Below are 17,118 nucleotides of genomic sequence, written 5' to 3' on the forward strand. Positions count from 1 at the left end.
ATAGAAGTCAGAGGTGCAAAAGTTGCTGGTCAACATCCTGGAGCTTTGTGCATTTCGCCTACACTGGTCTGTCCTGCCTTTAGGGTCTCTCTGGCAGGATGCAGTCGGACAATGCTGCGGCAATGGCATACATCAAATAACAGGAAACAGAAAAAGTGCTGAGCTGCAAAATAACTAAAGATAAACAACCAAAAACAACAAACATTCCCCAGCCTACCCAACACTCTAAAAAATTTAAATAGGTGGTAAATAAACCCCTAGGAGGATACATACATATTATATCAAATCCACAAGTGCATAAGTAGATAAATCAATTAAAGGATAAAAATACATAAGCACCCGCCAGCCCCTCTAAGCATAAGCAGCAGGTAGTGAGATGAGTTATATATATATATATATATATATATTGATGTCACAATAAATAAAAAAAATCCCAATATCTGTAAATAACAAATAAGCATGTGAACAGTAAGCACCCACCTGACCATTAAATACACACATGTATGTGCAAGATATATTAAATATTTAACCGATGTAATATATAAATGCAGTAAAAATAAAGTTCCGTCAATAGTGCAATTTCCAGAATCGTGGAGCGGTCCCACTTTTCTCAGCAATATCAATCCATCCATATAGTGAATCTTCAAAGCAACTCACCACAGTGCTCCAGCACCAGGCATGCATTCTCGCCTCCTCCTTTGGATCTATAGAATATACAGGTCAATAAGTGCTCAGATAGTATCCAGAATCATTCCATCATATCCAGTATGTTCCCATGGAAATACACGATATGTCCATCTCAGGTGGCTCACTCAGGTAGATCAATGCTCAGAAAATAGAAGCAAGAAGCTTTCCATAGTGTAGAATGCTTTTAATAACTCAATAAAAGGCAATATAATAACACTCACATAAAGAAAAAGGGCTCCAAAACCCATAAACCACATGTAATACAGAGGCTGGGTGTACCAACATGGTGGCTTCCAGCGGCGTACCAGAAGTGACGTCGCCACGCTTCCACTTATGCGTTTTGTCACGTATCCTTTGTTTCTTACAATAGTCATAGGCTTTTTTTGGTTTTCTTTGACCAATCAGGCCAAATCTAATTATGGTACATATGGTTAACTTTTGTTGTGCAGTATAACTTTAGGTATGCAGAAAATGCGTGGTGATCTAACATGATTATTTTGTTTGTTTTTTATATCCTTTGCATTCAGACTCTTTGTCTCCTCACTTCTTGGTGCTGACAGCTTATGCTCTAGCTTTGGCTGGGTACTTCCCAAAAGAGCTCATAAAAGCAATATTCAGCACCAATTTCCTTCTCCGTTTTGATTCTCAGTTGGATGGTAAGTCATATATTAAACTTATAAAAAGTCAGATCAAGCTTATACCATGTATATTTTAGTTTACCAATTTGCACATAATAATTTACCAAATCACATAAAATAGTGTATGCAATTGTATGTATCTTAATCAATATGTTGTGGACAAATGTATTTCACTTTTTTTTTTTGCATCATTTTAATTTTCAGTCCAATTTTGAATGTATTATCTATTGTATCTCCATCTATCTATATATCTTGAAATTCATGTACGTTCCCCCATGTTTTATCTCTCTAGAGTAGACTATGAAAATACAGACAAGCACTTGTCAATATGCCAAAAATGTACTTTGCCTGTTGTGGGCTCACAGCACAGCATTTTTGTGGACTGAGTGGTATCAGCCCTGCCCAGTTTTCTTTTGCTAAATTACTAAATCACATTCCCTCTCATCTCTACAACATAAGCACTAAGTTAGCACTTGGTTCTGATATTTTTACTCTGTGCATGTTTACGTTTGCACATTTCTGAGCCTGCAAGTGAATACTCGTTTATTTAGCAAATTTCTACAGACGCCAGTGAAAAAAACTTTTTTCCGCTGATGTATCTGTTATGGGGCAGGTTACTCTTTTTGTTGTGGGTATACCATGATGATTTACAAGTGTTTTTATAGGCTAGGGTGTACTGTCTGTATACTCAAATTTTTTGGAATTGTACAAATAAACGTTTGATAATTTCTGCTCAGCAGCTTGTTTTAGGAAATGCTTGCTCTTCTTTATGGTTGTGGCCACTCAATGAAGAGGTGGTTTAACCTTAAACTTGCTAGGAGGTTCTTTACTGTTAGAACAATAAGGATGTGGAACTCCCTTTCACAATCAGTGGTGTCAGTGGGAACAATTTCAAAACACTCCTACAAACCCTGGCAAAAAGTATGGAATCCCCACTCTTAGAAAATGTTCATTCAGTTGTTTAATTGTGTAGAAATAAAAACTAATCACAGAAATGCCTCAAAACTAATTGTATTTACCATTCCAAAATTCTGGCTTTAAGAAACAGTTAAAGAAAGAAAACTGTAGTCAGTTGCAACTTTTTGCAGATCAAGCAGAGGAAAAAAATGGAATCACTAAATTCTGAGGAAAATATTATGGAATCACCATGTACTTTGCAGTTCTAAAACAAACAACTGCATCAGATTATATCCTGAAAATGATGTCATCATCACCAAACATCCTTTCAATTGATGGAATAAGAAAAGTGTCCAACGCTTTAACCACTTAAGCCCTGGACCATTTGGCTGGCCAAAGACCAGAGCACTTTTTGCAATTCGGCACTGTCGCTTTAACTGACAATTGCGCGGTCGTGCGACGTGGCTCCCAAACAAAATTGACGTCCTTTTTTTCCCACAAATAGAGCTTTCTTTTGGTGATATTTGATCACCTCTCTGTTTTTTTTATCGTGATTGCGACATTATGGCGGACAGATCAGACACTTTTGGCGCTATTTTGGGACCATTCACATTTATACAGTGATCAGTGTGATTAAAAATGCATTGATTACTGTGTAAATGTCACTGGCAGTGAAGGGGTTAACCAGGAGGGGGAGCTGCAGGGGTTAAGTGTGTCCTAGGGATGTGTTCTAACTGTGGGGGAGATGGGCTGTGTGTGTGACACGACACTGATCACTGCTCCCGATTTACAGGGAGCTATGGTCAGTGTCATTAGGCAGAACGGGGAAATGCTTGTTTACATCAGCATCTCCCCGTTCTTCCTCTCTGTGAGACGATCGCGGGTATCCCTGCGGACATCGAGTCCGCGGGACCCGCGATCACACTCACTGAGCTTGTGGCAGGGTCGCGCGCGTGGCGATGGTGGCATGCACACGACCACACGGTGGCAAATTTAAAGAGACGTACCTGTACGCCCATTTGCCTGTCCATGCCATTGTGTCGACGTATATGTACATGCGGTGGTCGGCAAGTGGTTAATATAAACTTGTGTGTTTATTGAAGATTTAATGACTGTCATCTCCCCCCGTACCTGTACCTGACATGCAACCCCAAATCATCGATGATTGCGGAAATTTTTCATGTTTTCTTTAGGCAGTGATCTTCATACATTTCATTGGAACTGCACCAAACAAAAGTCCCAGCATCATTTTACCTGTTTCTTAAAGCGGGAAGGTTGGATTGTTAAATAAAAATAGTTTTGAGACATGTCTTTTTTTTTTTTTTTGACTGTGCATGTAGAGTAGATGTCATAGGTCTCGGCAGCACAGAGGGAACAAAATGAAGCTCAGAGGAGGGAACTAATAAAATATTGCAAATGCGAGTAAGCAATGATTTAGTAGAATCTGATTTATGAAAAAAAAATCACAATAATTTTAGTTTTGGATAAAGTGGGGGAAAGTTAAAATTTCTGTCAGATTTTGGGTTCTGTCTGTGACCCCATTGGGGAGTTTTCATCCTCCTTTCTTCCTGTCCATACTATGCCCATACTATAAATGGTGGGAGCAATTGTCACAGAGAAAAGTAGGCAGAAAGAACAAAAGCATTGTTTGAGATTTTAACCCTTCTTTGCCTTCATATAAATATGTTTTGTTCCTTTTTGAGACATTTCCCATAATTTTCTGTCTTGACTGACAGTGATGAGGAACTCGCCCCAATAGAGACACAGATGGCAATAAAAACCCCTTTCATCTCTATCCAGAAAAAAGGTTTTGGCTTGAGTTGGGCTTTAAAGGAGAAGTATGGCCAAAGCTTTTTTGACCCTAACGCTATGGATCACAGGAGTGCAATTCGTTCTGCACTCCTGTGACCAGTTTTCAGCCGACAGCGGCTTCCAGGCACTGGAAAGATCCCAACTTTTATCTGGCAGCTGACTCTGTGGCAGCCCGGTACTACAGTGAGCGCTGGAGGAGCAGAGAGACAATGACTGACAGTCACCAGCTCTCTGCTCATTGAAGACTGAGAACTGAGCCATTCACATGCAGCATACAACTAGGTAGGTGTGTGTGTTAGGGTTGCCACCTTTTCTTCAAGTCAAACCCGAACACTTTAGAGGCACACAGCAATATTTTTATTTTTTTGTATAAACTATACATATATTTTGCTAATAAATAACATTTCTAATCATATGAAGTTAATAACAAGAGTCCCCCTTTACATCAGAGTCCACAGGGTTCCCCTTATCATCTGAATTTGCAGAGTTCCCTTTCACAGTAAGGGGGCACTCTGCAGACTCTGATGTAAGGGAGAACTCTGGAGACCCCAACATAAGGGATTCTCTGGGAACCCTGATTTAAGGAGGGGGAACACTGAGAACTCTGATGTAAGGGGGAACACTGTGGCCTCTGGTGTAAAGAGGAACTCTAAAGTAAGGGGTGCTCTGAGAACCCTGATTTTCTTTAGTGTACTCACTCAGAGGCAGGAGAGAGAAGGGGGAGACTTCAGTCACAGACAGGGATGGATGGTGAGCTCACTCACCCCTTGGCAGTCAGCACCTCTCATCCAGATGTATCTGAGGCTGCTGGACTCTAAATTTCCGGCACCAGCTTACTTTCCTATTCTGAGGCACAGCGCTGGGGATTGGAGTGTGGGCAGACACAGAGGTGTAGGGGTGGGATGAAGAGGTGCAGATCAAGCCCTCTCTCCTCTCCTGTCTGTGTGTGTGTTGGGGGGAATTGTTAGTGTTGGCCTTGGGCAGCATGAAAGAGAGTGTAACAGACACTCTCAGCTTAGACAACTGCAGCCAGCAACCCTGCTGGGAAGCCATAGTCCAGTCTGAATAATGTGTTTCCGGGTTTCAGGCAGTCTGAAACCCAGACACATGATTCCAAACCCGAACTGTCCAGGTGAATCCTGGACAGGTGGCAACCCTAGTGTGTGTGTGTGTGTGTGTGTGTGTGTGTGTGTGTGTGTGTGTGTGTGTGTGTGAATATATATTTTATTCTTAGAAAAAAAAATATATTGTTATTTTTATTATATTTATTTATTTTTAAAGAACCCCATACTTAAGCTTCTTTACATATAAAACTTTTTGGAAGTTGTGCATTACCCCACACCACGTGCACTATTTTAGGAATGCCCTTTAATCTGTTCAAACACATTACAATCTGCTAAATTTATTTAGCATTGTATGGAAATGTAAGGTAAAGGGGCTTGGGGAACGGCGAGGCCCAAGGGGTCAAAAAGAAACTGGATGAAGGGAAAGGGGTCGGAAAAAGGGGGGCACTCCTCTATCGTCCATCACTTCAGGATCATCCGTTGTGTATAAGAGGCAGGGGCTGCTATGGGTCTCCATTGAAGAAGCACAAAAGGTTCTCAAGCTGTGTTGCAAGGTCACTGTATTCTTGTGTGAAACTAATAGTTGTTCCACTAAAACCAGGTAGAACAAATTAGTCTTCTCAGTGATGTAGAGATGCAGCAAGGTTCTCCATATGATGTATCTCATTGACAATCGCATTCACATACCAGTGGAAAACGGAAATGTTTTTAATAAGATCTGTGTAGATTGTAAAGCTTTCCATAATTTTTTTTTTTCACAAGAAAAAAGCTTTCCATACATTTAAAATTTTTTTTTTTTTTCAAAGAGCACTGTTTATATTTGTATTCAATTGCAAGATTTTTGATACCAATTAATATTAGTAACTATACAGTATATAATCTTTCAACTCTGTTATATTTTAGCCTTAAATTACAGAATAAACAAGAGGTTACGTCTCTTCCTTATGGAGCTGAATCGTGCGGTCTGTATAGAGCACCCAGAATATGGAGTTCCCTGGTTCCATGAGCAATATTGCCAGCAACTGCTGCAGAGAGGTGAGTGGGAAAGGATGAGTCCTCTATACAGCTCTCATGTAATATGTGATCCTGATTTCTGTCTTTAAAGCACCTTTTTGTTCCTACACAGAAGAGCCTTAAGCAAAGGTCATTTCCTTATTTAAAACGGAACTTCAAGTACTGTTTGGATTTACAGTGACTCTTTCAAATAAGTAATAATGCTCTTGTCTTCCAGTTTGCCCATAAATATTATGGGGGTGGCTTCATTGACCAAGAGAGGGGACACCAAGTGCTGACTTTTTAGTTGAAGTCAGTAATTGCATATTTGATCACTTTGTTTTTAGGTCACTATAAAAGGGAAGCTATGAGCACTTTGAGATCTTCCTATTGCTTGGAAATTGAAGATTACAGTCTTTTTATATGCTATCACGGGTAGACAGAATGTAAATCATTTTACAATGGATAATGCATCATCATGTGGACTATGTGCACTGCTATATTTTTTCACATCACTATCTTTGCTGTGGCAGTTAGAATCACCAAAGGGCTCCTATGCGAGACCAATTTTGTTGAGCTTCCCCCTCTTCCCCCCCTTGCAACTTCTGGCCAAGTAACAAGACTGATTAACCGTGTAAGAATTTGCAGTCATAAAGAAGTGGGCCGTGTCTAGATCTGTGTAAGAGGAGGGTCCCCAATACCCATCGGACCAACATACAATATAAATGGGCTCCTAAGTCCAAGTCCCTTATGTAGCTGCACAGTCTGGACAAATGGTATATCCATCCCTGTACCTTTTGTAACAAATCCCAACATAAGAGGAATGTGGCCATCTTCTGAATCTTCAAACATATTGATCTGCTCCTTAAATTGGACCTGAACTCAAAAAGCGAAGATTTGCTATGTTATATGTAACACCTAGAAATGTTAATTGTGACTATACACCGATTAGCCATAACTTTGACTACTCACCATAACCCATCGAGGAATTGACTCCCCTAGACCTTTGAAGGTATGCTGTGGTATCCAAGCTAACGGCACAAAGTTGTCAGTACCAGATCTTGGGAACTCCTGGGCTCACAGGAGACACTGGGAACAGCAGAAGCCAGAAGGATGGGGGATGTGGCTTACCAGCACTGTGTGTGTCTATGGACCCGCACAGCCTGGCTCAGGAGTGTGTGCGACAGGTGCCTCCTTAGCACCCGGCTTGCTAAGGGGTCACCAAGAGGAAGGAGGAGCTGGAAGCGCCAGCAGGGACATGCTAAAGAGGAGGTAAGGGAGTGCTCTGTGCAATATCATTGCACAGAGCAAGTAGGTACAGTGGATATAAAAAGTCTACACACCCCTGTTAAAATGTCAGGTTTCTGTGATGTAAAAAAATGAGACAAATATAAATAATTTCAGAACTTTTTCCACCTTTTAATGTGACCTATAAACTGTACGACTCAATTGGAAAAACAAACTGAAAAGCTTTAATGTGGTTGCATAAATGCGCACACCCTCTTATATAACTGGGGATGTAGCTGTGTTCAGAATTAAGCAATCACATTCAAACTCAAATGTTAAGTACGCACCTGCCATCATTTACAGTGCCTCTGATTAACCCCAAATAAAGCTCAACTGTTCTAGTAGGTCTTTCCTGACATTTTCTTAGTCGCCTCCTATAGCAAAAGCCATGGTCCGCAGAGAGCTTCCAAAGCATCAGAGGGATCTCATTGTTAAAATGTATCAGTCAGGAGTACGGTACAAGGCATTAGATATACCATGGAACACAGTGAAGACAGTCATCATCAAGTGGAGAAAATATGGCACAACAGTGACATTCAAAGTAAATATCAGAAAAATACTGCGCCAACTAAGGTGTACAGAGCAGCCAACATAACAATCAGACCAATTGTGAACAAATATAAATAACAAAATGTGGCGCTAAAAAAACGTGATGTTCCTTATTGGGCAAGACAAACCAGAATGGTCATCTGGGAGTCAAAATGCACAGTAAAGTTTTAATAAAGTTTTAATAAAACGTGTCTCCACTAAAAAAATGAAGATAACTGCAATAGAACTGTATATAGGGATACAGATGTGTCTGTAGACCCAAACAGACCTAGATAGTGCAAAAGAAGCCCTTAAAAGTCCAAAGACTATAAAGGTATATATGTATATGTGAAAAATATTCCACAAAAAATTGTAAGAAAATTAATTGAGTGTGAAAAAATATAGGTGCAGAAAGAATTAAAGTATCACTACCAAGAAAATACCTTAATGTGCTATACATTCAAATAAATAGTGTAAAAATCAACATATATACCGCAATCCAAAAACAGTATATATGGAGTTCATTAAGTGTTCACAAAACGTGCATCAAAGCTTGACTTGTGGAGCCTTCCACAGAGTATATCAATCATCCATGGCTGGGACGAACTCTGGAATGGTGTACTGCCCAGGTGCCCAAAGCATATGAAAACAGGTTAAACACCCTTACCAGAACAGGTGGACTCACTAGCCGTACGGCTGAGAGTCTGACAGGCTTGTAGGGGGTGGGCCAAGACGGTTGTCCTGGAGCGAACAGATCTGATTCCACGTCCGGACTTGAAAATAAGGTGGCCGCACTACTCACTACTCAGGGTTGTATAGTAATTGGTAGATCGAATCCTCAGGCCGGCATAAAAGAGGTATAACCCTCAAGGTAAAAAATAAAAAGAATTTCTCCACATAGTGTGAAACTGCTTCAAAAAAGAATTTTTAATAAAAAATTCAAATAAAAACACTCTGGCTCCTAAGACAATAAAGGACCAGGTGTACACCGATAATATAAAAGCGCTTACAAGAGTCGTGGCATAACAGGCATATCAAAACCCGACGCATTTCGTCCGCATGGACTTCAATTGGGGTATATGCCTGTTCTCCACTGTTATGCCTATATATATAAAAAATGATAACAAACCTTAAACAGCTGTTTGCGCCATGTGAAGCGCAACTTCCGGGTTTGTAAAGATGGCGTCGATGGGTGTGTCTACAGAAATCAATGATCCAATTAAAACAAGGACAGCCAAGCCTCGGTCTGGCCAACCTGTGGGTTGCCACGTAAAGCTTCGCCATCACTTCCCCTTCACGTGAACGTTAGCAAGCGGGCATAGCGCCAATCAGGGCCGGCATCTGGGTAGCATCACGAGGTCACGTGTCGCCTCCAAAGGCAGAGCTAGTCACATCCAAACTGCCGGTCATGATCGTCAGCGCGTCCAGCCCGCCATACGTCCACGCATGACGTCAGCCGAAATCACTGCCGAAAACAGGAAGTAAACATCGGAACATTGAAACGCAAATGCGGTTCAAGCTCCGGAAATAAACTACAAATTTAAAAGAAGGGAAAAAATTAAAAAACGAATATAAAAAATCAAAAGGATCGAGCTATCATCTATAAAGGTGATAGCACTATTGAAGGACATTTTTTAAAAAACAGTTATCTTCACATGACATCAACAGTGTTAAAAGTGCTAAGGTAGTGTGATATATCTATAAATGCCAGATCTTCCATACATGTTCTTATCGGTATGTCTTAACTTTCACAAACTACCATCCCCTACTTCACCGGGAATTAAATAATAAAATACTGGAATTATTACAGAAAAGACATATAGCCACTGGGTCAAAAAATAATAATACACAAAATCAGCGATCCTTCCCCTTGATAGACCACCGGGGACCAGAAGACAGAGGAGGTAAGAGAGTAGTCTAAGATTGGTTAATAAATGCATTTATATCCCAATCAATATTGAGGCCATGTGGCAAACAACATTTAAGCTGGTGTATCCAGAAGGTCTCCAATTTAGAAACCCCCCTCTTAAGAGATTCACCCCTCCAGTGTGGAACAAACCACAGGTTGGCCAGACCGAGGCTTGGCTGTCCTTGTTTTAATTGGATCATTGATTTCTGTAGACACACCCATCGACGCCATCTTTACAAACCCGGAAGTTGCGCTTCACATGGCGCAAACAGCTGTTTAAGGTTTGTTATCATTTTTTTATATATATATATATATATATATATATATATATATATATATATATATATATAGGCATACCAGTGGAGAACAGGCATATACCCCAGTTGAAGTCCATGCGGACGAAACGCGTCGGGTTTTGATATGCCTGTTATGCCACGACTCTTGTAAGCGCTTTTATATTATCTGTGTACACCTGGTCCTTTATTGTCTTAGGAGCCAGAGTGTTTTTATTTGAATTTTTTATTAAAAATTCTTTTTTGACGCAGTTTCACACTTTGTGGAGAAATTCTTTTTATTTTTTACCTTAAGGGTTATACCTCTTTTATGCCGGCCTGAGGATTCGATCTACCAATTACTATACAACCCTCTACTGTGGAGATCCCAATGCAGGATGACACCGAGTAGGTGATTGGTGAGTGGTGCGGCCACCTTATTTTCAAGTCCGGACGTGGAATCAGATCTGTTCGCTCCAGGACAACCGTCTTGGGCCACCCCCTACAAGCCTGTCAGACTCTCAGCCGTACGGCTAGTGAGTCCACCTGTTCTGGTAAGGGTGTTTAACCTGTTTTCATATGCTTGGGCACCTGGGCAGTACACCATTCCAGAGTTTGTCCCAGCCATGGATGATTGATATACTCTGTGGAAGGCTCCACAAGTCAAGCTTACATCAACCTTTGATGCACGTTTTGTGAACACTTAATGAACTCCATATATACTGTTTTTAGATTGCGGTGTATATGTTGATTTTTATTTATTTGAATGTATAGCACATTAAGGTATTTTCTTGGTAGTTATACTTTAATTCTTTCTGCACCTATATTTTTTCACACTCAATTTTCTTACAATTTTTTGTGGAATATTTTTCACATATACATATATCCCTTTATAGTCTTTGGACTTTTAAGGGCTTCTTTTGCACTATCTAGGTCTGTTTGGGTCTACAGACACATCTATATCCCTATATACAGTTCTATTGTGTTTATCTTCATTTTTTTAGTGGAGACACGTTTTATTAAAACTTTATTAAAACTTTATTGCGCATTTTGACTCCCATATGACCATTCTGGTTTGTCTTGCCCAATAACGAACATCACGTTTTTTTAGCTTTAGGTGCTTTAACAAAATATTAGTTTAAGGGTGTGCTTACTTGTGCAACCATATTATTTTAGTTTTTTATTTTTACTTCCCTCCACCTAAAAGATTTCAGTTTGTTGTTCAACTGTACAGTTTATAGGTCACATTAAAGGTGGAAAAAGTTCTGAAATTATTTATCTTTGTCTCATTTTCTTTACATCACAGAAACCTGACATTTTGACAGGGGTATGTAGACTTTTTATATCCACTGTATAACATCTTTTTTATTTTAAAGTATAAGTTCAACTTATAACAAAAAATAATAAGTGCACATTTTTTTTTTGTAGGTAAAAAAAGTGCATTTATTTTTATTTTTTCTAAAGCATTGCACCAGAGATCAGCAGGTCTCATGCAGATCTGTCATTGTATCTGTGTGCCTGTCCCATCGTACGGGCAAGCAGATACAATCTGACAGGAAGGCTCAATTAACTACCACAGTGCTCCGCAGCGTCCTGGTAGTTCATTGAAAAGCACAAGCCAACAGCCACAAAGGCTGTCAGGACTTGTAGTTTTCCATTCACAGAACACTGTGAATCAGTGACGCGGCTGCATTTTTTCAAAGTTGTGACAGCTAGCAGGGATGGGGGAGAAGATCTCTGCTAGCTGTCAGTCCAGGGGGGGCGGAGGGAAGGTGAACTTGGCCTTTTAAGCCAAAACATTTGTATCTTTTGACAACTTTTTCAGCAATTGAAGCTACAGTAGCTCTTCTCAACAAGCAGACAACAGAGGCCAGCCTTCACTTCTGTGTGCATCAATGGGTCTTGGCTGCCCATGACCCTGTCGCCTGTTCTGTGGTTTTCCTTCCTTGGACCACTTTTGTTGGGTCCTGACCACTGCACGCTGGGAACATCCAGGGTGGATTTGATTTAAATCAAGCCAATTTAAAACAGTCCTGTTCACTTGAATGGACGGCTGGTGATGCGTCAGGGACACAACAAGGTGAGGGACGCGGATGTCCGCTAACAGGCGCTGCCATGATGGATCTGAAATGACAGGTGCTCTTTAAATGTAAGGACTTACTCTTGCTGGTAGTTAGAATCTTTAATATTTGCAAACAAAATGAAGGTTTCCTATTTAGAATAATAAGCTGTCAGGTTAGTAAAACGGCAATATCAGAACTGATTTTAGGTTAATCACACATAGTTGAACTACTCAAATTCTTTTATTTAATTAAAACAATAACATTGCCGCCGGGGCGTGGTCTGGAGCTGCATGGAGTGAGACGTGTGCTGTGAGAGCTCCGCTCGGGACTTATCCTATTTACTGATCCTGTAGGGATATACCCTCCACGAACGACTCAATCCTTCTGCCCTGCTCACCTAACCACACTCGGGCATGTCTCCTCCAAAAAGAACCGGCGCTGCGGCCAGGCTGGCTCAATACCGCCACGGCGAGCGGGACCCGGGGGAGGAAGATGGCGCAGCTCAATCCCCTGCTCCCGACGAACACACATCCAGCGACACCGCCAAGGTCCTGGAAGCTATCGCTCTCTGCCAGTCTACACTCACCTCTAGAATTGAGGAGGTGAAAATTGATATCTCCTTAATCCGGCAAGATGTTCAGAAACTGCGGGACCGTGTATCTGAAACGGAGCGCCGGGTGGGACTCGTGGAGGACGACATACACCCCCTTCAAATCTCCACTGAGCAAATGCAACATCAGCTGAGTATGGTTCTCTCTAAACAAGACGAAATGGAGAACCGTCTCAGGAGGTGCAACCTCCGTTTTGTGGGGTTACCAGAAAAGTCCGAAGGCACTGACCCCCCTACTTTCCTGGAAAATCTCCTCATCAAAACCTTCGGTAGGGAGGCCTTCTCCTCCACATTTGTGGTCGAGCGAGCCCACCGCCTGGCGGCAAGGCCTCCACCTGTAGGAGCCCCACCGAGAACCTTTATAGCTAAGCTACTGAACTATCGCGACCGGGACACAGTACTTCGGCTCACCCGGGAAAGAGGCAACATCCCTCTAGGAAATGTCACGGTGGCGGTATACCCGGATTTTTCTGCCGAGGTACAGAAGAAAAGGGCGCGCTTTACCGAGGCGAAACGTCAACTCCGCATACACCACATTAAATATGCGATGCTCTTTCCTGCGCGCCTCCGCGTGATACATGAAGGAAAAGCCCAATTTTTTGAAGACCCTCAAGCTGTTATCTCCTGGCTGGAGCATCAAGGTGAACCCGACGCGGACCCGGCTTAAGCAACCCCTAGTGATCTGCACCAAATCTACTGGCTATTTGTACCCGGACATGGCGCTGTACATTCCTCTCACGTTGTACTCCCGCCGCATCCTGTTATCTCCTGGAACTGTGAGTAACAATCTGTATTATCCCACAAGCTCGTTATTGGCATGAACCCCCCTATTGCTATTCCTGGAAATACATTGCCAGTTTTTTGTCCCATCCCCTATTGAGCTCAACCTGATGGTCTCGAGCGGGCACATGCACCCGACACCCGAGAGCTGGACGGCACCCCCCGCACCACCATGCACTCTTCAGTTTGTTCGCCCCCTCCCGACCTCGTTGGTCGCACCAAGACTGTGGTACACCCGCCACCAGTGTTTTTCACCCCCCTACGAATGTTTCCCTGTCCAGCCTCTGCCTCCCTAGTTTCGTGGGAGAGCAGTGAGTCAAGTCTGCCCTGCTGGATCAGTGTATATGCAGACCCAGTTTTGTTTTATTTTGTTCATTTCTATGTTTTAATTTTTTCTCATCCGTTTAAAGTTAAGTCCACATTGATAAATGACATGTATACTCCTGAAAATTTCTTGTGGTTGAGGTTGGTAATGTTTAACGTGACCCCCTCCCCATGCCCACGGGCGGGGGGAGACGGTCACCGGCATGCGGCGGCTTCATGGATACAGACGTGGGGCCCCTCTGCTGCTAACTGCGCTCCAGAGGTGCTCCACACTCTAATATACATGACTAGTTATTATTACTGTTTTTTGAGGCTTGTTACGCTGTGCATCTTCTGCGACCTCTTGGGGATCAGGCTGCATTTCCCTGTCTTCACTACAATGATATGGCCACGCTTAAAATACTGACCTGGAATGTCCGGGGACTGGGTGATGGAGCCAAACGGACTGCGGTTCTTTCACACTTAAAATCGCAGAGAGCAGAGATTTCAATCCTTGTTGAAACTCACCTTGCGGGCCAGAAACAAATGTGCCTCAAAAAACCGTGGGTGGGCTGGATGTACCAGGCCCCCCACACCTCTAACTCCTGCGGAATTGCAATCCTGGTTGTTAAGACAGTGCAATTTCAGCTCCATCACCTGCAGTCTGACCCGCAGGGTCGCTCACTGTTTTTGCATGTTACTGTGGGGGGGTTGGAATTTCTGCTCCTGGCCTTCTACATCCCTCCCCCATTCCAGTTTACAATACTACAGATGGGCGTAGATTTCATGGCTCAGTACCCTTCAGTCCCCGCAATATGGACAGGGGACTTCAATGCAGTTATAACCCTGCATCTTGACAGGATTAGTCTAGCTAATCCTATGCCTCCTACCACTCACGTCACCAGGTTCGGGAAATTTCTCAGAGAGTTCGCCCTTACAGACACTTGGAGGCACCTACACCCTACACAATAACGCTTCTCATGTTTTACCCCCTCTAAATCATCAATGTCCCGCATAGATTACACTTTCCTTACCCCCTCCCTCCTCCTTCACCTGACAGATGCGGGATTTGATGCCAGGGTGTTATCTGACCACTCTCCCTATTGGATCAAGCTGCAGATGCCGTCTCCTTCCACCACTCGGGTCTGGAGACTAAACCCGTTTTGGCTAACCATCCTCCCTGGATTGGACGATCTCCAGCGCGAGTGGGAGCACTTCTTCCACACGAATGATGGCACTGCTCTGACTGGGTCCACATGGGAGGCTTTTAAGGTACACGCTCGCATGATTCTCTCCACACGTATTAACCGGCACAAGATCACATCCAGGCATCTTGTGCGACAGGCGGAGGAACACCTCCAAACTCTAGAGCAGGCTTTCCAAAACAACCCCTCGGCTATGAATGCCTCTCAGGTGCACAAACAGTCCAAACTCACAAACCAGCTACACTTTGAAAAGGCCAAACAAGGCATCTTCTTCAACAAGCAACGTGTTTACGAACACGGAGAGAGAGCTGGTAGGCTCCTTGCTTATATGGCACATCTTGAACACAAAACCCCGGTGGTAGTTTCTCTTCAGTCGGCCTCCGGGGCCACAATTACTGACCCCGATCAGGTCGCTGAGGAGTTTAGGTCTTTTTACTCAAAGGTATACACATCCACTTCCCACCGTACCCAAGCTGAGCTGATAGAATTCCTACAAACCATAGACTTCCCTACACTCTCGCCACCACAAATTGCCCAGCTGGAAGCACCCATAACCGTAGAATGCATTACAGAAGCTTTGTCCCTTCTTCCTACATCCAAAGCCCCTGGCTCCGACGGACTACCCCTTGAGTTTTACAAGCAATTTGCTGACACCCTGATTCCTAGACTAAGTAAACTATACAATCATATATTTGATACCAACACCCTTCCAAAATCCATGAATGAAGCCCTCATAGTCCTTATTCCCAAACCAGGAAAAGATCCCTCACTCCCTGAATCATATAGGCCCATATCCCTTCTCCAACTCGATGTCAAAATTCTCGCTAAAATCCTAGCCCTACGTCTCAACAAGGTTATTTCCAGCCTAATACACCCCGACCAGACAGGCTTTATGCCGGATAAGAACACAGCCTTTAACCTCAGGCGGCTCCACATGAATCTCCAAACCCAGCACACACACATTGGCAGTAGAGCAGTGGTCAGTCTCGACGCTGCTAAAGCGTTCGACTCAGTAGAGTGGAACTATCTGTGGGAATGCCTCACAAGATTTGGCTTCGGCCCAAAGTTTATAAAATGGCTTCAGCTAATTTACTATGCTCCCACAGCACGTATTCAGGTGAATGGCAGAATATCCCCCTCCTTTCCATTATCGCGCGGTACGAGACAGGGCTGTCCTATCTCACCCATGCTATATGCCCTGGCAGTCGAACCCCTTGCGATAACACTTAGGTCCCATCCAGATATCAAGGGTCTTCGCATCGGTGACTTAACTGAGGTGATAAGTCTCTATGCTGATGATATGCTTCTATACCTAGCCGACACAGGTCCCTCACTTCAGGCGGCTCTGCAGGTAATCACAACATTTGGCACATATTCTGGGCTCCAGATAAACTGGGCTAAATCTCAAATCCTCCCTCTAGACCTGGGTGCCCCTACGTCCGAACAGGCCGCCCTCCCACTAGTTAGAGCAAGCGTTATTAAATACTTAGGTATACACATATCCCGCTCAATCACCGATTATATAGTACTCAATATTGAACCACTATTCTGCATTCTTAAACTCAAAACGCAGGTATGGTCCAGGCTCCCCCTTGGGGTCATGGGTCGCATTAATCTCGTAAAAATGATTCTCCTCCCTAAATTACTTTATATATTCTGGCAGTCCCCAGTCCACCTCCCCCAACGCATATTCAAAGCAATGGAGTCCATCCTCAATACTTTTGTATGGGGACCCTCCCGCCACAAATTGTCATGGAAAGTCCTGAAGTGTCCAACTGACTTAGGAGGCACTGCACTCCCCGATCTATACATCTACTACATAGCAGCTCAACTGTCCCACTTTTTTCACATCAATCACACAGATAACGTCCGATATACTCAAATGGTATGCCCACAGTCCTCTGGCAAGATCTCACACCCTTTTCAAATTCTCTTCTGCGACCCTCGCGACTCAACTCACACCAACACTGGGGGACCAATGCTAGCACATCATAGTAAGGTCTGGCATGCAGCCATGCGCATTGGTCAAGCACCCTCTCCGCATTCCCACACCCCCTTATGGGATAATCC

The 17,118-nt window shown here is 43.1% G+C and overlaps 1 protein-coding gene across 2 annotated transcripts in view; it reads left to right on the top strand.

Annotated features, from left to right (window-relative positions):
* The window catches only part of FASTKD1 (FAST kinase domains 1), an 82,173-nt gene that overhangs the window by 52,440 nt on the left and 12,615 nt on the right, over nt 1–17,118 (top strand). For both annotated transcript variants that reach the window (XM_073633962.1, XM_073633963.1), the window contains exons 10-11: nt 1,215–1,343; nt 6,002–6,133. In XM_073633962.1, the coding sequence (XP_073490063.1) occupies nt 1,215–1,343; nt 6,002–6,133 (261 nt within the window). The remainder of the gene's footprint in view (nt 1–1,214; nt 1,344–6,001; nt 6,134–17,118) is intronic.

This window comes from Aquarana catesbeiana, linkage group LG06 (genome assembly GCF_042186555.1).
Source record: "Aquarana catesbeiana isolate 2022-GZ linkage group LG06, ASM4218655v1, whole genome shotgun sequence".
NCBI classification, from domain to species: Eukaryota; Metazoa; Chordata; class Amphibia; order Anura; family Ranidae; genus Aquarana; species Aquarana catesbeiana.